Genomic DNA, 27,009 nt, shown 5'->3' with positions numbered 1-27,009 from the left:
CCTACTATGTGCTTGCTAATATTTTTTTTTTCAGCAGTTAAAACTGTTCAGTTTTCTCAACTCTGATAGTGATAATAAGAGTTCCTTTTCAGGGTATGATTTCAGTACCTGAAAGTATATGTTGCACCTGGCATATGATAAAACTACACATTAAATATTTCCTTTCCCTGTAACTTCTCCTCCAATCCCATAAAAAAAAATACTTTTTAAATCATTCAAATGTAATGAAGTAGTTTTTTAAAAAACCTAAATATGTCTCGTATACGTTTGAGGATAGATGAGGGTAGCAGGGTAGACCTACCTGGAGTGCTGGGGATGATTTTCAGCACCACCTCTGGACTGTGGGAAGATTTGGTTGCTGTATTAGGTAAACACAAGCCAATCGATTAGTTTGAAAATATACATGACTATAGGCCCTTGCTGGTTGGCTCAGCAGTAGAGCATTGGCCCAGCCTGTGGGAAGTCCAGGGTTCAATTCCCAGTCGGGGCACACAGAAGCAGCGACCATCTACTTCTCCACCTCTCCTCCTTCTCTCTCTCTCTCCCCCCTCCCTTGTCCCTCCTCCCTCTTCTCATCCCATCCCATGATTCAAATGGTTTGAGCAAATTGACCCCAGGCATTGAGGATGGCTCCATGGCCTCACCTTAGGTACTGAAATAGTTCGGTTGCTGGGCAATGGAGCAGCTGCCCCAGAACATCACCCTCTAATGGGCTTGCTGGGTGGATCCTGGTTGAGGTGCATGCAGGAATCTGTCTTCCTGCCTCCCTCCTCTCACTTAATAGAAAAGAAAAGAAAATATACATGACTATAAACACTGTGTCTAGATACATACCTGAATAAGGCATATCCCAATTTAATATTTGAGGAGTACCCTACCATGGATAAGACATTCTATTGAGTGATGATAAGCTCGTTCTGTCTTTCATTTTCTTTCTGGACTATAACACAAACATGATGACTGAGGCTTCAGAAGCTTTTTTGGGCCATAGCATGATGTAAAGAGGTAGAAAGTATCTAGATCCTTAATGATGTAGGTATATATTAGCTCCAGACTGTCTACTTCTGAGTTTTGTCAGTTGAAAGCGTTGTCACCAATTCAACAGCAACAAGAGTTCCCAATTTATAGTGCAGTGAAGGGTGAGAGACTTTATTCAGTACAGATAGTTCAGCTGTGATTCAGCTCAGCTATGGGACAGTACAGCTGTGTGACAGCTCAATAGAGATATAGCATGATTTGGAACAGCATGTCTGTGAAACAGCTCAGGCAAGGAGGCCTGTATTATAGCTTCACTCTACTGCATGACAGCTCCATCTCTGGTGTTATAGCTCCAGCTCTGATGTTACATCTCCACCTGGGGATACACCGTCTTTGATGGAAACTTAAAGTGCTCTCCAGTGAGACAGAAGTAGTTTGATTATATAGATAGTAGTGCCTGCCCCCAGTCTCTGATTGGTTGATGAAGATGCAAATGAGTATGTAGCTTGCGTAGCTTCAATTGGACAGGAAAAGTCTCAGTACTATTGGTTGAAATACAGTCCCAGCAACTCTCTCAGCCAGCAGATACACAGTGCAGGAGGCTTGACAGACCAGTCTTGGCTTTTGCCTGAAATGCAGCCATGTGCAAGAGACCTCTGCAAACAGTGGCTGCTAGACTCTGGTTATGAATTGGAGCTCAGTTAACCACGGGCAGTCCTTTTTGGCAGGTATATTCTTCTCAGGTTCAACAGTTTCTTTTACTATTGTAAAAAATAACAATGGCTAGAACATACAGTATAAGGATTTATCTTCTGGTATCATCTAGTAGCAGCAGAACCAAATCCGAATAGATTCAGACAGCTGTGTGAGTACAGGCATTTGACTCCCTGTAATAACCCCCACCTCCAGTCACTATTGAAATGACTAATACATCTAAAAATATTACACCAATACTGAAACATAAAAAGGGGATGTTTATATACCTGAAATTTAGAAATGTCAAGGAATTTCTAATAGAAGTAATCTAGATATTTCCACTAAAAGCAATTAGGACTCTGAGAATGACTGTTTCAGATCTTGCAGGAAGTATGGCTGATGAACTTGGGATATCTTGTCATACAATTATGTTAGAACTTAGGAGCCAGCTTGAAGAATTTGCACTGATGAAAGGTGGAATCTCAAGGGACCCCAAATAGCCAAAGCAGTCTTTAAAAAGAAGAACAAAATTGGAAGACTCACATTTCTAATTTTAAAATTTACCACTACGAAGCTACAGTAATCAAAATAATGTGGTGCTATCATAATGTCGGACATATAGATCAATGGAATAGAGAGCCCAGAAATAAACGTTGGCATAAATGGTCACATGATTTTTTGATAGACATATCAAGAATTAAATCACAACTGGATCAACAACCTAAATGCAAGACCTAAAACTATAAAATTCTTTGAAGAAAACATTGAACAAAGAGCTTCACATTGGCAATGATGTATTCAATATGACACCAAAGGCATAGGCAACAAAAGAAAAAATAGACAAGTTGGACTTCATGGAAGTTAAATTTTATATAACAAGGACAATATCAGCAGTAAAAAAGCAGCCACAGAATGAGAGAAAATATTTGCAAGTTATATAGCTAATATGGGATTAATATTCAGACTATAGAGAGAACTCCTAAAACTTAATAACAGAAAAGCAGCCCAATTCAAAAATGGGCAAAGGACTTTTATTAGATATATTTCCAAAGAAGATAAACGGCCAGTAAGTACATGGAAAGATTCCCAACATCACTAATTAGGAAAATGCAGATCATTACCACAATGGGATGCTACCTCACATACATTAGGATGGCTAATATTAAAAAACAAACAGAAAATGAGTGTCTGTGAGGATGTGGAGAAATTAGAACCCTGGACACTTTTGATGGGAATGTAATATGTTAAAGCCATTATGAAAAACAGAATGGTGGTTCCTCAGAAACTTAAAAATAGAATTACCAGCCCTGACCGGTTGGCTCAGTGGTAGAGTGTTGGCCTGGCGTGCAGAAGTCCCGGGTTCGATTCCCGGCCAGGGCACACAGGAGAAGCGCCCATCTGCTTCTCCACCCCTCCCCCTCTCCTTCCTCTCTGTCTCTCTCTTCCCCTCCCGCAGCGAGGCTCCATTGGAGCAAAGATGGCCCGGGCACTGGGGATGGCTCCTTGGCCTCTGCCCCAGGCGCTAGAGTGGCTCTGGTCGTGACAGAGCGACGCCCGGAGGGGCAGAGCATCGCCCCCTGGTGGGCGTGCCGGGTGGATCCCGGTCGGGCACATGCGGGAGTCTGTCTGACTGTCTCTCCCCGTTTCCAGCTTCAGAAAAATACAAAAAAAAAAAAAAGATAGAATTACCATATGATACAGCAATTCCACTTCTGGGTATATATCCAAAAGAATTGAAAACATGATCTTGAAAAGATATTTGTACACCCATAATTATAGCAACATTATTCACAATAGCAGAAAGATAGAAACAACCTAAGCATCAATCAATTGATGGATAAATAAGTAAAATGTGGTATATACATACAATCAAATATTAATCAGCCTTAAAAAGGAAGGAAATTCTGGCACGTGCTACAACATGGATGAAACAAGGTCTTTATATTAAGTGAAATAGGCCAGTCACAAAAAAACAAATACTGTGTGATTTTACTTATATCAGATATTAATTTAGTCAAAAACATAAAGACAAAAAGTTGACTGGTGGTTGCCATGGGGTGAGAGGAATAGGAAGTTATTATTTAATGTTTACTGAGTTCAGTTTTATAAGATAAAGTTATGGAGATAAGTGGTAATGATGGTAGTACATTATGAATATACTTAATATCACTTAACTGTACACTTAAAATTGTTAAAATGATAAATTTTATGTATGTGCATTTTACTACAATTTTTTTAATGGGGGAAAGAAAGAGAGTGACTTTCCACCCTCAGGAATAGTAGGAGACAACAGGTGGTCTTAGCTTTTCTTGCAAATATGGCACTGTACCACAAGTATACCTTTCCCCAACTCCCAAGTTCTAGTTTGAGTGTTTACTAAATAATTAACATATTCTTTATGAGTAACTGAGCAGATAAATTTGAGCTTTGATGTCACAGGTAATTTGTATTCTGAGGGTAATTACAGACAATCCATATCCAAGATTACATATTCTTTCCAGAAATTAAACTAAGTAGAAAAAAAAGTTAAAACATTTATATTCCAGGTTGATTTTTTTGTTTTGTTTTGTTTTTTGGCCATAACTAATTAAAAGACAATCATGAAATAAAAATCTTTTTTTTATCCTAAGATTTGTACATTTTATACCCTAGCATTTTATACTATTGCTAGTTACTCTCTTCATATATACTGCCACCTTGGGATTTTTAGAGCATCAATACATTATTTTCAAAGCCTCAAATTAGCGTGGACTGATGAACTGTTATTATGCTCCATTTCTATCTCTGGAGAAAGGTTTTGCTTCAACACACTATCCCAGAACATCATAATTATTAGCAGACATGAAGCTTTGTAATGCATTTGTAAGTTGTTGCTGAATTTGTGGGGCCAGGGGGGATCCTCTTTTCAATGCTTAATTATTCTAATCTACCTGGAGACCAGGTAGCTTTATTGAACTGTATATACATAAATATTTATAATTATGACTCATTCCTCCTTTTATATTAATATGGCATGTAATTACATTGTTGGATTTCAAGAAAATTCAAAAATTTCATTAGCTTCACGTAAAAATACCAATAAAATTTTAGAATACTAGATTACTCCTAAAATTGTATTTTACCTTTGCAGACAATTGATTCAAGGTCAGAATTCAACTTTGTCTAGAATAATACCTATTAATGTTTGAGTTCAGTTCACAACTGGTAACTTGTTATAATATAGACTATTTTGGCCCTGGCCAGTTTGCTCAGTGGTGGAGTATTGGCCTGGCGTGTGGATGTCCCAGGCTCAATTCCTAGTCAAGGCACACAGGAGAAGTGACCATCTGCTTCTCCTCCCCTCCCCTCTTCTCTCCCGCAGCTTCTTTCTCTTCCTCTCCTGCAGCCATGGCTCGATTGGTTCCAGCATGTTGGCCTTGAGCACTGAGGATGGCACATGGAGCCTCCTCCTCAGGCACTAAAAATAGCTTGGTTGCGAGCATGACTATAGATGGGTAAAAGCATTGGCCCAAGATGAGGGTCACCAGGTGGATCCCAGTCCGGGTACATGTGGGAGTCTGTCTCATTGTCTCCCCTCCTCTCACTTAAAACATAGATTAGCAAAATTACCATCTCAGTTTGTCCTTTATTGTGAATAATTACCAGGTGTTTACATTACTAGAAGAGGCCTGACCACCAGAAATATTAGGCAATTCTCCTTTGAGTTAGAGCTATCACAGAATACTTAACCATTTGACTCTGTAATTTAAGTCTTGGTCTCTCAAGCAGTGAACAGATGGAACATTACTAAGAGCATAATTAAATTGTAAATCTGTTTTAAAGAGGTGGCCAATATACAGCATCACAATCTATATTCCATTGTATCCATTTTCATTTTTATTTGGATTATGATTTCAGAATACCCAAATATGGGAAAGAAAGCAAAGTTGTCTTTTAACTTTGTTAGTTTTAGAAATTGTTAACGTTGTTCATTCATTCACCAAATCTATACTGAATGCCTGCTATGAATTGGACACATTTCTAGCCACTGGGAATCCAGGAGAAAGAAAATCTTAGTCTTTGTGGAATTTAGGTTCTAGTGGGTTGAAGATGTATACATAATATCAAGTGGTGATAAATAGTAGGAAGAAAAATGAAGCCGAGTAAAGACCTGGAGAATAACAGGGTGAGAACTGCTATTTTAGATAGGGTGGTCTGAAAAGTCCTCTTTGATATACTGACCCTTAAGCAGGGACCTGAAGAAGTAAGGGAGCAAGCCAATGGGTGATATTTGGGGAAACTATACCAGTAGAGAGAATAGCAAATGCAAATACCCTGAGTTGTAACAGGCTTGTCCACAGATCTTCTGCTCATTCCACCTTGAAGCTTTCTTCAACAGCTTAAAATTTTAAGGGAGAGTGATGGGCTTCCTCCTATGTGTTTCATACCGAATTTATATAGCTTTTTTTTTTTTTTTTTTTTTTACAATTTTTGCCTTATAACATTATATATATAATCAGTTTGATTATCTCTGGAACAACTACCGTTTCTTCTTTTTATTTGGTACCAAGGAATTATATCAAATAGAAGTTGTCAGATACATAAATAAATAAAAGAATGAGCAAGCAAGACTTGGACTACAATTCAGAGGAAAGAAAAAGCCAATCATTTCTTTCAGTGAAATCTTTTACAAATTTATTTAAAAGTTGTTCTTGGCCCTGGCCGGTTGGCTCAGTAGTAGAGCGTCGGCTTGGCGTGTGGACGTCCCTGGTTCAATTCCTGGTCAGGGCACACAGGAGAATTGCCCATCTGCTTATCCACCCTTCCCCCTCTCCTTCCTCTCTATCTCCTTCTTCCCTCCTGCAGCCAAGGCTCCATTGGAGCAAAGTTGGCCCCGGGCGCTGAGGATGGCTCCATGGCCTCCACCTCAGGCGCTAGAATGGCTCCCACTGCAATGGAGCAACACCCCCTGGTGGGCATGCCAGGTGGATCCCAGTCGGGTGCATGCGGGAGTCTGTCTGACTGACTCCCTGCTTCTAACTTGGGTGGGGGGGGATAGTCACAGTTTTAATGTTTACTAAAGTACTCTAATGGTTATTTGAAATATTTGATTAGGAAAATGAATTTGAAAAGTAAGGTATCATGGAAGAGTTCTTTGAATTGCAGATCACTTTAGAAAGGAACAATTTGCTCTCCCAACGAAAAACTAAGTTATATATTGCTTTCTCTAATTTTTTTATCTATTTCTGCAGTTTTTCCAGTTTCTTTGACATCTTACTGAATGTTATTTTCTATTTTAGATCACCAAAGTTACTAAAACCAATTTTTATTGCATTATGTTTCTAATAAAACTTAGGGTTAGCAATAGATGAGGTTTCAAGGTTTTTGAATTTATGGTTTTTTAAAACTCTTTTTGTAACTTGAAAGGTTAATCTAGTTCATGGATGTCAAAAGCTTTAAAGTACGTAGGAAGCTTATCATCACTCAGCAGAAAACCCTCATTTTAGCTCTTAAAGTTACTATCATTTATACTTAGCAAAATGTCAATGCAATCTACTTTTTGAAATTTGAAAGTTTCTGTGGTCAGCTTTCTACAAGTTGAGCAACATTATAATAAAATGTTCATATTTACCTATGGATAAGCCTTATTTAATAGTAAACACCACATGCCAATACTCGGATTTTTTTCCATCCTCTTTATGTCTCCCCAATCTCTCCCCCTCCCCCAAAATGTCAATGCCTACTTTGAAAACTAAATACTTATAGACATTTTTAACATAAAATTTACATTTCTTTCTTCAAATATTTGAACAAAATTTTCTTTGGCCTTTTGAGTTTTCAAATTTTATGGTTAAAAATAGCAAATATAATCATGAAAATTAGAAAATAAAGACCTATGTATGCATTGTTTACTGAAGTAAGATCATACTGTATTGTTGTTTTATAACCTCTTTTTTTTAAATTAACAATCTCCCTATGTACTTCAAGCTTTCTTTCTTACCAATCTCATACTCAAATTTCCCAGTGTGGGTCACATCTGGTTGTTATCTCTCTTACATCATAAAAGAAGAAAAAAAGAAAGAAATCTGATCCAGTCCTCTTTTTCGTTTTATACCACTAATTTATTGGGGAGACAAGGCCAACTCTTCTGCTGGATGTCTTACCTTTTAAATATATCTGATTGGCCTAACAGCGTTGACCTGGGATGCTGAGGTCCCAGGTTCAAAACCCTAAGGTCACTGGCATGGGCTCATCCTGCTTGAGTGCAGGTTCACCAGCTTGAGCGGAGTTGCTGGCTTGTACATGGGATCAGTGACATGATCCCGTGATTGCTGACTTGAAGCCCAAGGTCTTTGAGCAAAGGGTCACTGGCTCAGCTGGAGCCCCTACTGTTTCTTTTTACTTGGTACCAAGGAATTAAAACAAATATAAATTGTTAGATACATAAATAAAAGAATGAGCAAGCAAGCCTTGGTCAAGGCACAAATAAAAAGCAATCAATGAAAACTAAAGTACCACAACTACGAGCTGATGCTTCTCATCTCTCTCCCTTCCTATCTCTCTCTCTCTCAAAAGTAAAAGCAATCTAATGGCTTCCACATTTAACTTGTTCCTCTATACCAGGGGTAGTCAACCTTTTTATACCTACCGCCCACTTTTGTATCTCTATTAGTAGTAAAATTTTCTAACCGCCCACCGGTTCCACAGTAATGGTGATTTGTAAAGTAGAAAGTAACTTTACTTTATAAAATTTATAAAGCAGAGTTACAGCAAGTTAAAGCATATAATAATAATTATTTACCAAGTACTTTATGTCGGATTTTCACTAAGTTTGGCAGAATAAATCTTTATAAAACAACTTACTATAGTTAAATCTATCTTTTTATTTATACTTTGGTTGCTCTGCTACTGCCCACCGTGAAAGCTGGAACGCCCACTAGTGGGCGGTAGGGACCAACTTGACTACCACTGCTCTATACCTTGTACTCCTGTTAACTAGAAGTTAAATCTTAAGGCCTGAAAGATTTGTTAAACATTTTTGATTAGAGGCCTTGGCCAGATGCTCTGTTGGAGCATCATCCTGATAAGCCTAGGTTGTGGGTTTGATCCCCAGTCAGGGCACATACAGAAAACAACCAAAGAATACATAAATAAATGGAACAATAAATCTACATCTCTCTCTCTCTCTCTCTCTCTCTCTCTGTTTCTCCCTCCCCCCTTCTTCTCTCTAAAATCAATTAAATAAACTTATTTGAAAAGACATTTTTTATTGGGCTATGTGATAGGTTATGTACTTTTTAATTTAACTCATCAAGAGAGATAGTATTTGGATGAGTCACCCTTAATGAGACTGAATTTGACCACTGAATTAGGGTAATGATGATTCAGTCATTCACCATATAAAGTTTCATCTTTTCCTCCTGTGACTAGAAAATAACTATATTTGGTGTTACTTGGCACAGTTTAAATCTTTAGGTCCCTGTCAAACATATACCTGATTCTAATACTTGTCTAAATTAGTAATTTCATGAGGGATCCCATAACGCTACTTTTCTAATTAAGAAAATTTATTTTTCTATATTATTAGCCACAATTTTTTTGTAAAATAGAAATTTTTAACAGCTGAGGCTATGGATTTATTCTTCTGCAAAGATCTAATAGGTAAATTCTTTCACTAGCTCAGAAGATACATAAGTGGTTTTTTGTTTTTTTTTTTTTGTTTGTTTTTTTTTTAGAGAGGAGAAAGAGACAGAGAAGGAGAGAGAGGAGAAAGAGACAGAGAGAGAGAAGGGGGGAGGAGCTGGAAGCATCAACTCCCATATGTGCCTTGACCAGGCAAGCCCAGGGTTTCGAACCGGTGACCTCAGCATTTCCAGGTCCACGCTTTATCCACTGCGCCACCACAGGTCAGGCTAAGTGGGGTTTTTTTCTGGCTTTCTCCTTTTTTACACTGCTCACAAAAATTCAGGGATCAGGGAATGTGCAGATACTCCAGTACTTTCAGCCTTTTGTATAGTGCATTTTCACAAATGAAATAAAAGTTGGTTTTGCATCTCATTTGCATAACTGAACAACTTTCTTTGACTTGCTTTTCTGATTTTCTTGTTTAATAAAAAAAATCAAATGCTTCTTTTTTTTATCGCTTCATACTCATTTTGAAATATCTCCTAATTTTTGTGAGCAGTATATCATTGTAAACTCATGGATTTTTATTGATTCAGTGTTTTTCAGTTAAGGTTTGTCTTTATTTTCACAACTTTGACTAGTGGGGAAGGGGACGTTTCAGGCTGATTCCTGTCCTGTGTCTTTTTGCCATGATACTATTTTTTGAACTGTGGATATCTTTAAACATAAACAGAAGTATAAAGAAAAACATAGTGAACCTCCAAGTTATCTTACAGCTTTGGTAATTTTTAATATATTTTCAATCTTCACTTATTTGTTCTTTTCTACTTGTTGATCTCCTGAATTACATACAATCCAGTTCATATTTGAAAGTTTTTTTGTTTTGTTTTGTCATGGCGTATGCCCCAGACCTGGAATGATCTATTTCTTTAAAACGTCCTGATTGCTTTTAGTTAGGAATCTGGGCATAAAGGTTATTGAAAGATTTATTTGTTTGTTTGTTTGTTATTCATTTTAGAAATACCTTAAACTCATACCTTTGCCTCCTTTTCCTCCTGATGCCCCACTGAAATAAAATGTATAGAAATAAGAAGTGAAGAAGCCAATAACAATAAATAGGAAGACTACCTAAGAGTGATGATTGAAAAGATTTCTATATCTCTTTTCAAGTACTAGAAGGCACAAGTGTACCTTCTTCCCACCTTCCTATACTTCTCTCACCCCTGCATTTGTACTACAGGTAGCTGGCATGAACCTAAGCAAAACACCACACAGATTTTCTTTAGAGAAATTGGGAAAAGCTAAACCTTCTGGAGTACAAGTTATGTCCCCAGAACAAAAGAAAAAGCCATCTTTATTCTGGCATTTAGAGGGCCTGCTGATTCCCCACCTACACACCCTAAAGGAACACTGTATACCTAGCCCACATAGAGGCCCCCTTAGGAGAGCAATCAAGCCAAAAAACAGACCATCTCGACAGTAACAGAGAAAATTCATGTTGTCTAATGAGTCATTCAGGCCTCAAGATGAGTGAGTAACCAGAGATTACCAGGCATGAAATAGAAACTAAAATAATCGGGGGAAATGCCACTAGAGAAAATAGAGCTAACCAGAGAGAACTTTATGAAAAAGGAAGTCTAATGTACTCAGAGCTGCAAGAAGATACTACATCCATTAAATAAGAAAAAAAGAACACAAGATTTTAGATTGAAAGGACACACTGAAGTAGTGACTCAGATATTATACTGTAATGCATTCACATGGACCTGCAGCATTCTTAGGATAAAAGATCCAGAGAAAAGTCATGTACAAAGTAACAAGTATCAGTCTGAAATCAAACCTCTCCTCGGTAACCTTTAATGTTTTAAGGCAATAAAATATTGCCTACAACATTTCAAAAGAAAATTCTGTGCAACCAGGGATTCTATATCCTGCCAAACTATTAATCAAAGGTGGTGAGAGCCGAATAAAAGTTGTTTTCAGACAGGCAAGAGCTCAAAGTTTACTTTCTCTTGGAATTAAAAGAAATGAATGGATTAGAAATTCACCATCAATCTTCTTGAAAAACAGAAATTCATTGTATAATTTTTTTATTATACATTTTCATTTTGGGCTTTGATTTTTTTTTTTAATCTCATTGGTGCCAAAAGGGTTTATTGAGAGGAAAGGGGGAAGGAGAATTGCAAACAATAAAATATCTAGTTGTGAATTTATACCACAAAATAAATTACAGAACTGTAGCAAACAGTAGTGAGACTACTTCTTTTACTCTCAGCAGGAAATATCCCATATATTGCACATATAACTAACCCATAATTTTTCATATTTCTCAATGACCCCAACAAGCAACTGGGGACTGCTTACATGTAATCACAGCTGGCTAGTACACTATATGACCAGCAGAGACAACAGCATCAAATTCTTCTCCCATCATGATTGCAATGACAATATCTGGCTTATATTTAAAAGCATCATTCTCACTGCTGTGTTGAAAATAGACTTGGGGATAGAATAGTAGAACAAGGATAGAAGCACAGAGACGAGTTTGGACATCATTGCTTTATTCCAAGTAAAAGATGACAGTGGCTCTGATGTGATGGTAACAATAGTAACAGAAAAGAGGTCAGATTCTAGGGATAATTTGAAGGTACAACCAAGGGATGAGCAAGAAAGGAATCAAGATTTCTCACCCTGGCCTGTTGGCTCAGTGGATAGAGCATCGACCTGGCGTGTGGACATCCCGGGTTCAGTCCCCCAGTCAGGGCACACATGAGAAGAGACCATCTGCTTCTCTTCCCTTCACTCTTCCCTTCTCTCTTTATTCTCCTCCCACAGCCAGCGGCTCAATTGGTTCAAGCATTGGCCCTGGGATGCTGAAGATAGCTCAGTCGGTCTAAGTCAGGGGTCCCCAAACTGCGGCCCCCTGAGGCCATTTATCCGGCCCCCACCGAACTTCCGGAAGTGGCACCTCTTTCATTGGTGGTCAGTGAGAGGAGCACATTGACCATCTCTCATTAGCCAAAAGCAGGCCCATAGTTCCCATTGAAATACTGGTCAGTTTGTTGATTCAAATTTACTTGTTCTTTATTTTAAATATTGTATTTGTTCCCATTTTGTTTTTTTACGTTAAAATAAGATATGTGCAGTGTGCATAGGGATTTGTTCATAGTTTTTTTTTTATAGTCCGGCCCTCTAGTGGTCTGAGGGACAGTGAACTGGCCCCCTGTGTAAAATGTTTGGGGACCCCTGGTCTAAGCATCAGGCCAGGCACTGAGGATAGCTTGATTGATTCGAGCATCTGATCCAGATGGGGTTGCCGGGTGGTTCCCAGTTGGGGCACATGTGGGAGTCTTTCCCTCTACCTCCCCTCCTCTCACTTAAAAAATAAAAAAGATTTCTGGTCTGAGCAATAAGAAATGAGGAACAGGTGGAGATTAGGAGTTAAGTTTTGGGTGTTATATTTCAGAAGCCCATTTGACTTCCAAGTAAAGATGTTAATTACATGAATTGGCACTTAGATATATGTGTCTGCAGTTCTGAAAAAGGTCTGGCCTGGAAATAGAATTTTGGGAGTATATAAGTTGTATTTAAAGCTTTGAGATAGGGTGAGAAGAGTGAGAGAGATAAAGAAAAGGTCTGAGGACTGGAGCCCTATGTCACTCCCAGCAATTGAGGTTCTGAGAGATGAGAAGGGGAATGATCAAAGGTGACTGAGGAGGAGCAGCCAGTGGAGCATGAGGTGACCCAAGATAGAATGGTGCCCTAAAAGCCGTGGAAGAAAGTATTTCAACAAGGAGCCACTGACAATGTAGGATGAGCACTGAAAATTCACTTTTGGATTTGGCAACATGGGTGTCCTGTTTATCTTAAGACCTGTTATGTTTTTTAAACAGCTACTATGTTGTTAAGATAAAAATATGTATTAAGTTGTTTGAGCACAACTACTTAATAAATGGAACTCTTAGATAGTTCTTTGGGCCTAGGGGCTTTGTGAAAAAATTACTGAGATATAATACAAATGGAGCCACAAAGTTTAGGAATCTCTGCTTTAAGTTTAGAGGATCATGCCAACTTAGCATTTTAAGAGGGGAAAACACCTATTGCCTTTTCTTTGTCTCTGCTGAAAACTTTCAGTTAGTAATTTTAAATCTGATTAAATTACATGCAATTAATAAAACTTTCCTAATGTGGTTATTCAACATAAAAAAAATAAAATCATATCTTGTGAAATGTCAGTAGTACATCTTTGCATGAATTTTTCTTCTTGACTCCATAGGTATGGTCTGAATATGCGTTGCTTGGCAGCTCGGGTCAACTACAAGACTTTGATTATCATCTGCGCACTCTTCACTTTGGTCACAGTACTTTTGTGGAATAAGTGTTCCAGCGACAAAGCGATCCAGTTTCCACGGCACTTGAGTAGTGGTTTCAGAGTGGATGGATTAGAAAAAAGAGCAGCAGCATCTGAGAGCAACAACTATGTGAATCATCTGGCCAAACAGTCAGAAGAGGCATTTCCTCCAGAACAGCAGAAAGCACCCCCTGTCGCTGGGGGTTTCAATAGCAATGGGGGAAGCAAGGTGTTAGGGCTCAAATATGAAGAAATTGACTGTCTCATAAATGATGACCACACAATTAAAGGGAGACGAGAGGGAAACGAAATCTTCCTTCCATTCTCTTGGGTAGAGAAATATTTTGATGTTTATGGAAAGGTGGTTCAGTATGATGGCTATGATCGATTTGAATTCTCCCATAGCTATTCCAAAGTCTATGCACAGAGAGCTCCTTATCACCCTGATGGTGTGTTTATGTCTTTTGAAGGCTACAATGTGGAAGTCCGAGACAGAGTCAAGTGCATAAGTGGGGTCGAAGGTTGGTATCACTGTTCCACTGCATTTTTCTATCCTGATTATGTTGAGGAATAAGAAACTGTAGGTATTAATTATATAGCAAGTACAAATATAATTTACTACCAAGAGACCTTTTATCATTTGGACTTAGCAGGGAGGAATAATTTATTCTGAACCTAGGGCAACTTTCTAGATGGTATGATTTAAGGCTACAGTAAGATCATACCTGATTAAATAGATTATTCCATTAACCTGCCTCAGAATCTGAAATTTTCACCAGTAAGGCTAAGGCATAGGATCTCCAGAAATTTCGTGTTAAAATATATAATTATCCTATGAGAGGAGATGGAGAAGGAACAGAGGCCATTCAGTGGACCCATCAGTATTCCAATACAGTCTTGTTACCAGGTTAGCCAGGGATCATCTCTGGATGGAGGTTTAGAGTCCTCAGAGCTAACAATACGTAGATACCATTTTCTCTGAACTTATTCTGAACTCCTGTAGTCTATTACATACTGTCTTAAATTTGGAGTGGGGGTTCCTTATGAGTATATTAATACAATTTGAAATTTATATTTCAAACCTAGGATTGATCAGAAAGCCTAATTGAATTGGACTTTTAATTTACTTATGATTTGTTAATTTTAGAAGTTTTCAATTTTATTTACTAAACTTAGGGGTTGTTTTACCTCTTCTTTTCTTGCTTAGAATGTCATTTGCCACACCATGATCAGCTGTTCCTCTGTATTTTCTCTAATAGCTTTATGGTTTTGTTTTTTTAACATTTAACTTTTTCATCCAGCTAAATTGGTTATTTTGGGAAATGGTAAAAGGTCAGGATCTTACTTGAGACTTTTTTTCCTAACATATATTGAATAATCTCCTCTTTTCCCCAGTGATTCATGGTATGAACTTTATCATTATACTAAAGTATTTTGAATACTAGAGTATATTTCTGGCCTACTATGCATTGATCAGTCTATCAGTTCTTATGCCAGTTCTACATTATTGTAGCTATTATCCATCTTTAGTGAGATATATAAGCCTTCCTTTTATTAAATGAAAATAATTGTTTCCTAGTTTTAAAAAAATCCCCTCTTGGCCTGACTGGGCAGCGGCGCAGTGGATAGAGCCTCGGACTAGGATACGGAGGATCCCGGTTCGAGACCCTGAAGTTGCCAGCTTGAGCGCTGGCTCATCTGGTTTGAGCAAAGCTCACCAGCTTGAGCCCAAGGTCGCTGGCTCAAGCAAGGGGTCATTCGGTCTGCTGTAGCCCCACGGTCAAGGCACATACAAGAAAGCAATCAATGAACTAAGATGCCGCAACAAAGAATTGATGCTTCTCATCTCTCTCCCTTCCTGTCTGTCCCTCTCTCTGACTCTATCTCTGTCACAAAATAAATTAAATTAAATTAAATTTTTTTAAAATCCCCTCTTGGAGAAAGAATTCAGAAGTTAAGAACTTTATTTGTAACCTAGATCTCTTAACCTCTGTAGCCTCTAATTTTTTAAACTGTGTTAAAACTACATCAGAACACATACAGTTTTATAGGTTCCTAGTTTCTGCTGGGACTGGAACTACATACAGATAAGAGTTTATCTTTCAACACATACACCATGATGCAACAGTACAGTAGTTTGTGCAGTGTGGTGTGATTTTATTTCCCATATAGGGAATTACTAAAATAAATACTGACACCAAATATTTAAATGTTTTCCTTAGAACTTTACAAGAAGTAATCCATTAATGAATTATTTCAAGAATCTACTGTATATTTAAACATACAGCTTTAATTTATACTTTAAGTTGCCTAATCATAACTGTGTTCTGATTAGGCAACTTATTTTTTAATTTAAGTGAGAAGCAGGGAGGCAGAGAGACAAACTCCCACATGCACCCTGACCAGGATCCACCCAGCAAGCCCCCTATGGGGCTATGCTCTGTCCAGCTGGGGCATTGCTCCATTGCTCAGCAACCAAACTATTTTGGTACCTGAGGCGAGGCCATGGTGCCATCCTCAACGCACAGGGCCGACTTGCTTAAATGAGCCATGGCTGTGGGAGGAGTAGAGAGAGAAAGAGAAGAAGGAGGGGTGGAAAAGCAGATGGTCACTTCTCTTGTGTGCCCTGACCGGAAATCAAACCCAGGACTTCTACACACCGGGCCAATGCTCTACCATTGAGTGAACCAGCCAGGGCCATAACTGGGTTCTTAAGCAAATGTGTTAACAATCAGATTATATACTTATGACCACATCTTGACATTGATGGTGGAGATGAGTATGTAATTAACTTGATTAAGTAAAAATGTTTAAGAAAATTTCAAGATTGATATTCTAGAATAAAACTATGGTAATATTATCTACATGTATTTAAATTGGGCAAAACTTGAATTTGTGAAACAGAATTATGAAACATGACGCCTATGCGCAAAAGTAATACACATAAAAAGTCAGTCCTTAAAAGATTATCTACATTACATTGCTATCAACAAATAATGAATGAGAGTGAACAAACAATTTAGTACTACTTTTTAGATAAGTATGTAAACAGTATAATATGGAAACTCAAATTTTGCTGATGACCTTATAATATCCCCAAAAGTAAAACAGTGAGGAGTGGTGTTCAGAGAAAACTCACAAATGTCTGGACATAATAATTAATGATTTTGCTTCTCTATTTTATAGGTGTACCTTTATCTACACAATGGGGACCTCAAGGCTATTTCTACCCAATCCAAATTGCACAGTATGGGTTAAGTCATTACAGCAAAAATCTAACTGAGAAGCCTCCTCACATAGAGGTATATGAAACAGCTGAAGATAAGGACAAAACCAGCAAGCCCAGTGACTGGACCGTGCCAAAGGGCTGCTTTATGGCTAGTGTGGCTGATAAGTCTAGATTCACCAATGTTAAACAGTTCATTTCTCCAGGTAAGTGATACATTGTGTGTCTGCTAATTTTATGTTGATTTATGGCATCTGATACTCTGTTAAAATTGTTTTTCTACTGCATGGTAGGCGTCTCCTTCTAGGGATCTATACCCATAAGAACGAAGTTCCTTCGTTTATTTTAGTATTTCAGTACAGTATTCATTCTTTAATTTTTAAACTCTTTTGCATTAAAGTAGAAATTTTCCTGTAGAAAGAGCCTATTTTTTAAATTCTTTTTTCAAAAAAGACAGCATTAACAACTAGGCCTGCTTCCCATATTGAATTTTGTTATAGATTGTCCCAAACTTCCTATAAAACCATTTCATTAATAAAATCATTTATAAAATCAAATTAACTTTGTGCAACGTTTCCCCTTTTACTAAGACAGTCTCATTAATTAGGATGTAATGCATTTTCCTCCGCTAATCAATATCCATGAGAATTAATGAGTTCATTACTTAAAAAGACAATGAAATCATTTTAGTTAGCACCTCAGGTTTAAATTCTCTATGGAGAAATGTTGTCAAGAACCGAACTCCTTGCTCCCCCCCACCAACCTTGCAGTAGGTAAATAGAAAGAAAAGGTTATAAGACCTCTTCTGTATGCTCTCCGTGTCCTTCATTGATAACTGTAATTCACAGACCTTGAAAGCCACAATACAAATCTACTCATTTTGGATGGCCTTAAGTAATGGATTTATGAGTACTTAACGCTGTGCAAATAATGGGTGACCTTTCATTTTATTCTGTGACTATAACGTCTTTTCTCCTTTGGCATTCTGTGATATTCTAGTACATAGAACATCTTTGCTTATTGTAAAATAGCAGCTTGGTTGGCTGAGAAAGTATGTGGAAATGTTTAACAATATTTAGCTTATGATACTTAAGAGGTTATTGCAGCAGGTCATGGTTAGAATAAGCAAAAGGATATTGGTTTGGGGTACACCAAAGGCGCTTGTTTTTGCACTACTTAATAATGTTGTCTGGATTAGGGTGGAAAACAGCCCTCATCTTAACCTACTCAAGTGCTGGGAGGTTTTCTAGAAAACTCTTTGGAACTCTGTCCTAGTTAGAGCAATAGATTTCATGGTGCACCTTTGGATATCCTGGGTAATATAAATGATAGGGCCCTTCATACTTAGTGAGGGATCCTCACTTGAGTGCTTCTTTCTACGGCCTATAGCTAGAAATAAAACTACTTCCCAAGGTGGTTTTAAGCATGTGGAGAAGAGAGCTCTGTGACAGTAACTCTGCCAGTAGGACACAAGCTACTCACAGTTGCAGCTCCCTGTTGGTGGGAGTGTGCTAGCTGGGGGTGGAGTGCTGGTTTTGATGTCCTGGGTGTGCCTGGTGTCGCATTCGATACAAGTGTTCAAGGAGAGTGAGTTGGAGTTACATGGGAGTTGTTGCTCAGCAGGAGAAAGGAATCCCAGAGGTGGGTTTGTTTTTTATTAAAGCGTTGGTATGGAAGAAGAGGCTTTTTATAGACCTCGTGGGAGATAAATTCAGAGAATGACTGTTGAGAAGAAACCGGGACTTGTGCATAAACGCACAGGCCTAAGTGAGATGAGGCTCTGGAGGACAAAGGCCTGAGTGCTGTTGGCCTTCTGTTTTTTCTTTTTTTGGCTTGGAATATTTTTTTCCCTGGAAGGGACAAAATCATCTATAATCAAAAATATGCTGCAGAGAGTCTGCAGCATTTTTTTTTTGTTTTATTTGTTGAGTAACGTTTTTCTCTTCCTAATTTTAAAATGGAATGAACTGAAAACTGAAATTTTATACCTGTTATACTCTATTCAATTAAATTAGCTTTTTCTTGCCTGACCTGTGGTGGCGCAGTGAGTAAAGTGTCGACCTGGAAATGTTGAGGTTGCCGGTTCAAAACCCTGGGCTTGCCTGGTCAAGGCACATATGGGAGTTGATGCTTCCAGCTCCTCCCCCCTTCTCTCTCTCTATCTTTCCTCTCTCTCTCTCTCTCTCTCCCTCTCCTTTCTAAAATGAATAAATAAAAAAAATTAAAAAAAAAAAAAAACACAATAAAGCTAAAAAAAAAAAAACCCTGATGATTGATGCTTCTTATCTCTGTCCGTTCCTGTCTGTCTGTCCCTATCTATCCTTCTCTCTGACTCTCTCTCTGTCTCTGTAAAAAAATAAAATAAATAAATAAAATAAATTTTAAAAAAAGAATATTATTTTAAAAAAATTAGCTTTTTCTTTCACAAAGCACTCTCTTTACTTCATTTCCATGGCCTTATTTTTCCCTCTGTCTATAGCCATTCTTTCTTAGGCTTCTTGTGACCTCTTCTTCTACCTGACCCTTACCTCTCAGTGTTCCTGGAGGTTCTTAGTATGGCCTCTTCTCATTCCACATAATAAGCCTGTTGCCTAAATGAATGAGTCATTACAGTTTGTGTTGTATGTGAAAACATTGATTTTAAAGACTATTAAATATTTATCATTCTTCGTTGCCTAAAGTACAGGTACACATATGATAAAAATAGACATTTGTAGTGACTGCTGGGAATAACTGCTCGGAGAGGAGAGGTCATGAACTTCAAACAATTAAACTCAGAACTTTCTATTAGTAGATTTAAAGCACTATCTGTGGTTACCACAATCTAGTCACATTCCACTGTCTACCATTCAGATCCTTCTGAGCAGTGCTGACAAGTTAACATCTCTGTGTATCTATACAATGGAACTAAAAGAACTGTCTCGTAAAATTTTTGTGAAAATGATTGATTTAAACTGGGGAGTGTGACTTCTCTGTCACTTCTCCTATGTGGCTTAATATTCCCCTCAGGTGATGTTAGGTTTTAGGAAAATTAATAGTGGTTTTTTTAAAAGGTTACATCCCGTGACATCATTCATTACTGAGTTCTTTGAATTAATCTGTTACCTTGAGATATAAGGTGATTGTTTGAACCATATCATTTCATTGGATTTGTATACATAAAGTGAAAATCAGAATGGATTTCTGGGAGAAAAATGGGTACTTCTTCAGCTTCCTCCATTTTGGATTTCTAAAGATGGGTTATTGTTACCCATTTTGGTGAAAATGAATGTCATAATTAATACCTTGTCTGATTAATAAGGCATTACCCTAAGAATGAAAAAATAAATAGCATTCAAAATAGTCTGCTTTGCTGAATATAATTTAATCTTGAGTGATTCATAAGTCAACAGAATCCTGTACTGAGTGTCAGGTTTTATTTTAATATTGACGCAGAAAAATGCTAGTTAACAGAGAGATTGAATGTTGATATCTTTCCAGATTTTTACTGCATTAGAAGTATACTTAGGAAATCACTTTTTAAAAAATCACTCAAAGTGTTATTTGATGCATGAGTCTGTCAAGATGTTCTCATTCTTAATACAATTTCCATAATTGTCCATCAGATGAAGTAATTAAAAGCCTTGGGTCAGTTATCTCCACACTAGTAAAGTCCAATGTTGGGAGAGTTAACGATCAACTCAACTTGATAATACTCCCCAGATTAATCACACTAGATAAACTATCACCAGTTCACATTTCTAATCTTTGCTCCTGGTTACACACTAAAGATTTCCTTGAGGACTCCCTAAAGCAGATCTGCTTCTATGGCTGAATATTTAAGAGAAATAACTCTTACACTGATTATTCTTATGAGAATGCCACTTCCAATATCATTTCTTTTTCAGTCTTTGAAGTTGGGTTCAGGAATCCTGGTTTCTAGTCCCTGCTCCACCACTAATTAGCATATGACTTTGGGCAAACCTTTTAACCCTGCAAAGAAAGCCTCCATATCTTCACTTTTAAAATGGAAGTTTAATTCCTGCTCTACCAGTCTTGGTAGACTACTGTAAGGATCAAATGAAATAAATACATGTGAATGTGTTTTGAATATTTAAAAGCTCTCTAAAGACCAAGATATTTATATTTATTTTTACCATTATAAAATTTGTACTTTTTTTTGCTGTTTTTCTTATTCTTCCTGCTGCTGCCATCTGATTTCATGTGCTCCGTTTCTGTGTGTGGTAGATCTAGCCCAGCAGTATACAGAAAGTCATCTTTCTGGAAGTCACCCAGCATTGCACTACAGATATGCAAGAGAAATTTCCTGTTTGATAATTTGCCAGATTAAACAGCTTTTCCTATTTTATCAGCTTCTGAAGCCAGTGACTTTGGAATAATAGTAATAATAATAGTAATCACTATCATTTTTTATATGGTCCAAGATACTGTCTTTTCTTAAATCCTCACAGTTACCTTCAGAGTAATATTTCCATTTAACATGTGAAGAAACTGAGAATCAAAGAGGTATATTTATTGAACATCTCAATGCTAATAAGTGGTAAAATAAAAGTTCCTACAAGGCTATTATTTTTTTAACTCCAAAGCCTGTGCTTCTTCTTCCTCTACCTCCCTCAGTTTTCCTCACATTTTGTTGACTACATGAGCCTGTTCCTTAGTTACCAGAAATTTTATTCATAATTCCAGCAAATATCTGCATACAAACTTACCTTTTTTAATATCAAATAGTGATTGAGAGCATGTATTGTGGACCAAACTAGACAACCTGGGCTCAGCTAGCCTTTGGCTTTTTTGTTTCTTTTTGCAGAATGGGTATACCAGAGTAGTCACTGATGATTGATAAGCTGGCATTTGATCCAGAAAAGGCAGTTTGATGAACTATACCTTAGCCATTTGCTCTTAACCCTCTGATGTAAACCACATGGGCCAAAGGATCGGAGCTTTAGCCTGATATTCACAGGCCATCATGGACTCATCAATCTTATCATTTGTGGTTAATTTTAGTAAAAATAATAACAATGATGATCTGACACAAAATATTGAAGTATTTAAGGATGAATTGCAGTTAACTTTTAAATACAAAGAGGCGTTTATTCTAATCAGTCTTTGTTGGTATATTTTATCCCCTACAGAGACCAGTGAAGGTGTATCTTTGCAACTGGGGAACACAAAAGATTTTATTATATCATTTGACCTCAAGTTCTTGACAAACGGAAGTGTGTCCGTGGTTCTAGAGACTACAGAAAAGAATCAGCTCTTCACTGTACATTATGTCTCAAATACCCAGCTAATTGCTTTTAAAGAAAGAGACATATATTATGGCATCGGGCCCAGAACTTCATGGAGCACGGTTACCAGGGACCTGGTCACTGACCTCAGAAAAGGCGTGGGTCTTTCCAACACAAAAGCTGTCAAGCCAACCAAAATAATGCCCAAGAAGGTGGTTAGGTTGATTGCAAAAGGGAAAGGATTCCTTGATAACATTACCATCTCTACCACAGCCCACATGGCTGCATTCTTCGCTGCCAGTGATTGGCTGGTGAGGAACCAGGATGAGAAAGGTGGCTGGCCAATTATGGTAACCCGTAAGTTAGGGGAAGGGTTCAAGTCTTTAGAGCCTGGGTGGTACTCTGCCATGGCCCAAGGGCAAGCCATTTCAACATTAGTCAGGGCCTACCTATTAACAAAAGACCACATATTCCTCAATTCAGCTTTAAGGGCAACAGCCCCTTACAAGTTCCTGTCAGAGCAGCATGGAGTTAAAGCTGTGTTTATGAATAAACATGACTGGTATGAAGAGTATCCAACCATACCTAGCTCTTTTGTTTTAAATGGCTTTATGTATTCTTTAATTGGGCTATATGACTTAAAAGAAACTGCAGGAGAGAAACTCGGGAAAGAAGCGAGGTCCCTGTATGAGCATGGCATGGAGTCCCTGAAAGCCATGCTCCCCTTGTACGACACTGGCTCAGGAACCATCTATGACCTCCGGCACTTCATGCTTGGCATCGCCCCGAACCTGGCCCGCTGGGACTATCACACCACCCACATCAATCAACTGCAACTCCTCAGCACCATTGATGAGTCTCCAATCTTCAAAGAATTTGTCAAGAGGTGGAAAAGCTACCTTAAAGGCAGCAGGGCAAAGCACAACTAGAGCTCACAACCAAAACCGTATCTCAGCCTCTCCTGTACACAGAAACGACGGGCCCTGTCTCAGCGAGCACAGGCACGTGTTCAGACGTCATAGACTGCGTTTTTGTAGATGACATCAAGTGATAAATGATCCTTCAGACCAGTCTTCTGAGATAACCGCATTCCATGGGGTGGGTGTTTAGAATTGTAGGTGTCATTTAGAGCAGAAAAGTGTTTAGTCAGTGGGCTGAACAAAGATGTTTAATCTTGCCTTGCTTATCACCCTGTACAGTTCCACTGGTAGCCCAGTCCCTCTTGGTTTGGGGGAAATCAGTGCTAAGTAGCTGTTACTGGCCAACTATCTATCACCTGAAAACTTAGTATGGGGTGCTTTTAAAATGTGATTATTTATGTTTATGTTGAAAGCAGACTTTAAAAATGTGCTATAATACAGTAAATATTTACTTGTAGCCTGAATAGTTGACTGTGTACACCTTTTTAAAATGTTTTTCTTTTCTATAGATTAACTCCTTGGGGGCAAATGAGCATTCATTGCATTTGTTCAATTTGTTATATATGGAGAATATTTTGAATTTATGGTTTTCTTGATATGTAAATTAAAAACACAGTCCTTGTTCAGGCTTCACAGTTATGTAATGTAAGCACAATTAAAATGAAACATGTTGACTGCACAAGAAATTACAAAAATGTTACCTGTTTTGTGAAACTTGATCTACAATCAGTAAAGGTTTGATAATCAGTCTCTCCTTCCCCTTTCCCCATTGTGATGCTTTCTTTTGTCATTATCTAGAATTTTGTATTTCATTTCAGACTACACTCAAGAGTTTTTTCTATTTGGGGGACATATTTGGGACATTATTTGGGAATTTTATTATAAACCTAAATTTGAGAAAGAGCTAGTAATTTTGATAAGTCCACCACCCCTACCCTTTTAGGAATTTTTTCCCCTTAAAGGAAATTACTAGGTCAGATATTACATACAAAAGTCACAGCCGGTTGTTATTTTTCCTAGAGCATTCTTGGTCATTGACGCTGAGCATCATTGTTTTTCCTTTGAAATTTTTATTTTAAATTATTTCAGCCATTGGATAGAAGTGATGTTACTGCGCTTGTTGTATGTACATGTGTGATCAGACTTTATTTGGCTTTTCTATCTCACTGTACCCCACTATATCTGTACCTCCCGGTTCCTCAGCCCACATACCTGGGTAGTGAGTGTCTGCTGTAGGGCTTCAAGCATTAGGTCAGAACCAAAGGAGGCTGATTTTGCTGTCTTGTTTTAGTGTATGACAGCTCTCTAAATCAATACTGTAACTTACACAGATTGAGAATATGAGTCCCACACTTTCAGGGGTCACACACCAACAGTGCAGTTCGTCTATGACCTATATTAAAGACACGTCGCATCTGTTTTGTTCACAAGAAAACAGTTGTGGGCTATTAGGTTTTCCCATAGCTTTTGACCTTTGTAGTTTTTACGCATTAGCTGTCTCAACAAGAATATCTGGATGCCTTCATTTTTCATTTCAGTGCTCAAAAGCAAACATTCTCCAATCTGGGAGCCCTTTCTACTTCATCATATTTGTTATTTTAGAAGAGTCCAGACTTCTGCCTTGTGTTTGCATACTGGTACTTCAGATCAAGGGACTCAATGAAAACAGTATGGTACTGCTTCTGTGACAAATATCAGTGCCTTAACAATGTGTCTGTCCTTTTCCACTGGAAAAGGAAAGGCATTTTGATCTAGAAATGGCATTGCTATTTCATTGCTGTTGGTTCACACTGCCTTCCACATTGCAACAGCAACTTGATATTTCTTGTGATCTCAGAATTTCCTGAGAGAGAGTTGAACCTGTAGCAGCACCGTCAGTACAGACTAGTGGTTCTCACACTTTAGGACGTCTCAGAACCACCTGGAACTTACTGAAATACAGATTCCAGATAGTCAGTAAATCTGCCTGTTAAACCATGGTAACCTGTGTTTTTCACAAGCAGTCAGGTGACTCTGATGCAGGTGATCTCGGGGCATACGTAGAGGAACACTGCCCAAGACCATACATTGCATTTTTGTTCCTAAACACCTATGGAGCTTTCTAGGGTTTTAAATCATGTAAAATGTTTACTTATTCTGAGCTTAAAGAGAATGGGGAAGGCATTTTAAAATTTTGTTTCTTTAAATTTGTGTTTCAAGATTATGGGTATTAGTTTACACTTATCTTGAGTTAGCTTTTGTGTTAAGTTAAATCTATTGCCACTTCAGTTTTTAAACCAGCCAAAAGTTTCAGATAAAGGTCAAGTCTGACCCTTTAGCAGTTACTGTACATAAAGGCTTCATCCAAAAACCATCCAGTGTATGTGAGCAAATACGGAAATGACACACAAGCACAACTCTCCAGATGTGGCGGTCCTTTTCTTTGTTAGTGTGCAAACTTTCACTGAAAGCTGCTATTTGCATCCTCCTTGTAATTGTTTTTCTTGTTTTTTCTCCATTGTACATGTGGGTTATACACCATGTGTTAAATATGCAATAAAGTGTTTACTGGATGCCCTTCTGAAGGGTAGTCCTTTGTAAAGCTGTACAGACTTTGCAGTTTAAGCACAATGTGCACATGTTAGTTTTATATACAGCAAAACTTGATTTTTTGCAGATGGAAAGGTATTTTGTTTCTATACAAAGTAAATGGATTGTTTGTGCTTAATGTAAAGCTGCTTTATAAAATTGTAAAATAAAGTTTTTTATCTTAAAAGGAATATATACCTTGGCATTTCTCTTTTTTCTCTAATTATCCTAAGAGTATTTGATCCAAGCAAGCAGATTTCTGACCATCATTTTCTGTGCAGCCTGTGAGAGCTATGTTCATTAGGAGGGGAATCGGACCCTTTAAGACACTGTGGGCGGGAATATGTCACATGGACCTTTACCAGGAGGTGTAATCTGTAGGGGTACACAGTGTCCACAAAGCAGTTTCAGAAAAATACAATGCTGCTTTATGTGGTCAGGTGTGTGGAGGAAATGGAACCTAAGCGGGGGCTTCAGGCCTGGCACCAGGTGGACGGAGAGGAGGGCGTATCAGGAGCAAAGCCAGGATGCCATGCCAGCTGTGAAGACCCCGAGTTGGCTGGATTTGATTTGTTACTTGCAACTAATGAACCCTAATTAATAAGTGTGTCCATTATAGAGAGAAATACAATTGTCCCTTGCCATATTGCGGTTCACTTTTTGCAGTCTCACTGTATACAGATTTTTAAATTGTATATATCTAATTTTGTATTGTGGATTTTTCCACTATATCACGGATTTTGCAGTATATAGGTATTTTTATATATTATCTTAATTATTTAGAAAGTGTTTAAGAGCATAGGAAGCGTTTATAAGACTGTGGGAAAGGTTAATAACAGGTGGGAAAGGTTTATAAGAGTGTGGGGAGGGTTTATAAAGCCTTAAATATACATAAATAGGCCCTGGCCGGTTGGCTCAGCGGTAGAGCGTCGACCTGGCGTGCAGGAGTCCTGGGTTCAATTCCCGGCCAGGGCACACAGGAGAGGCGCCCATCTGCTTCTCTACCCCTACCCCCTCCTTCCTCTCCGTCTCTTCCCCTCCAGCAGCCGAGGCTCCATTGGAGCAAAGATGGCCCGGGCGCTGAGGATGGCTCTGTGGCCTCTGCCTCAGGCGCTAGAATGGCTCTGGATGCAACAGAGCAATGCCCCAAAGGGGCAGAGCATCGCCCCCTGGTGGGCATACTGGGTGGATTCCGGTCGGGCGCATGCGGGAGTCTGTCTGACTGCCTCCTCGTTTCCAGCTTCGGAAAAATGAAAAAAAAAAAAAACATAAATAAGAAAATAAATATAATGTTGCTACTTCGCCGATTTTCGCCTATCACAGGGTTCTGGAACCTAACCCCCGTGACAGACGAGGGACCACTGTATAATGTAAATTCTACATTTTCCTCCAATCTGGACTAAACTATTTGCTAGGGCTGCTGCCGTTAACAAAATA

The 27,009-nt window shown here is 38.2% G+C and overlaps 1 protein-coding gene across 1 annotated transcript in view; it reads left to right on the top strand.

The window, feature by feature from the left end:
• Positions 1-25,763, top strand: part of GLCE (glucuronic acid epimerase) — a 98,787-nt gene extending 73,024 nt beyond the window's left edge. Inside the window, exons 2-4 of the mRNA XM_066341784.1 lie at positions 13,556-14,151; positions 16,817-17,062; positions 21,989-25,763. Of these exons, the coding sequence (XP_066197881.1) occupies positions 13,569-14,151; positions 16,817-17,062; positions 21,989-23,013 (1,854 nt within the window). The 5' untranslated portion in view covers positions 13,556-13,568 and the 3' untranslated portion in view covers positions 23,014-25,763. The remainder of the gene's footprint in view (positions 1-13,555; positions 14,152-16,816; positions 17,063-21,988) is intronic.
• The last annotated feature ends 1,246 nt before the right edge of the window (positions 25,764-27,009 follow it).

This window comes from Saccopteryx leptura, chromosome 6 (assembly GCF_036850995.1).
Source record: "Saccopteryx leptura isolate mSacLep1 chromosome 6, mSacLep1_pri_phased_curated, whole genome shotgun sequence".
Taxonomy (NCBI): Eukaryota; Metazoa; Chordata; class Mammalia; order Chiroptera; family Emballonuridae; genus Saccopteryx; species Saccopteryx leptura.
The sequence above is the reverse complement of the archived record's forward strand: the minus strand, read 5'-3'. Positions and strand labels throughout refer to the sequence as shown.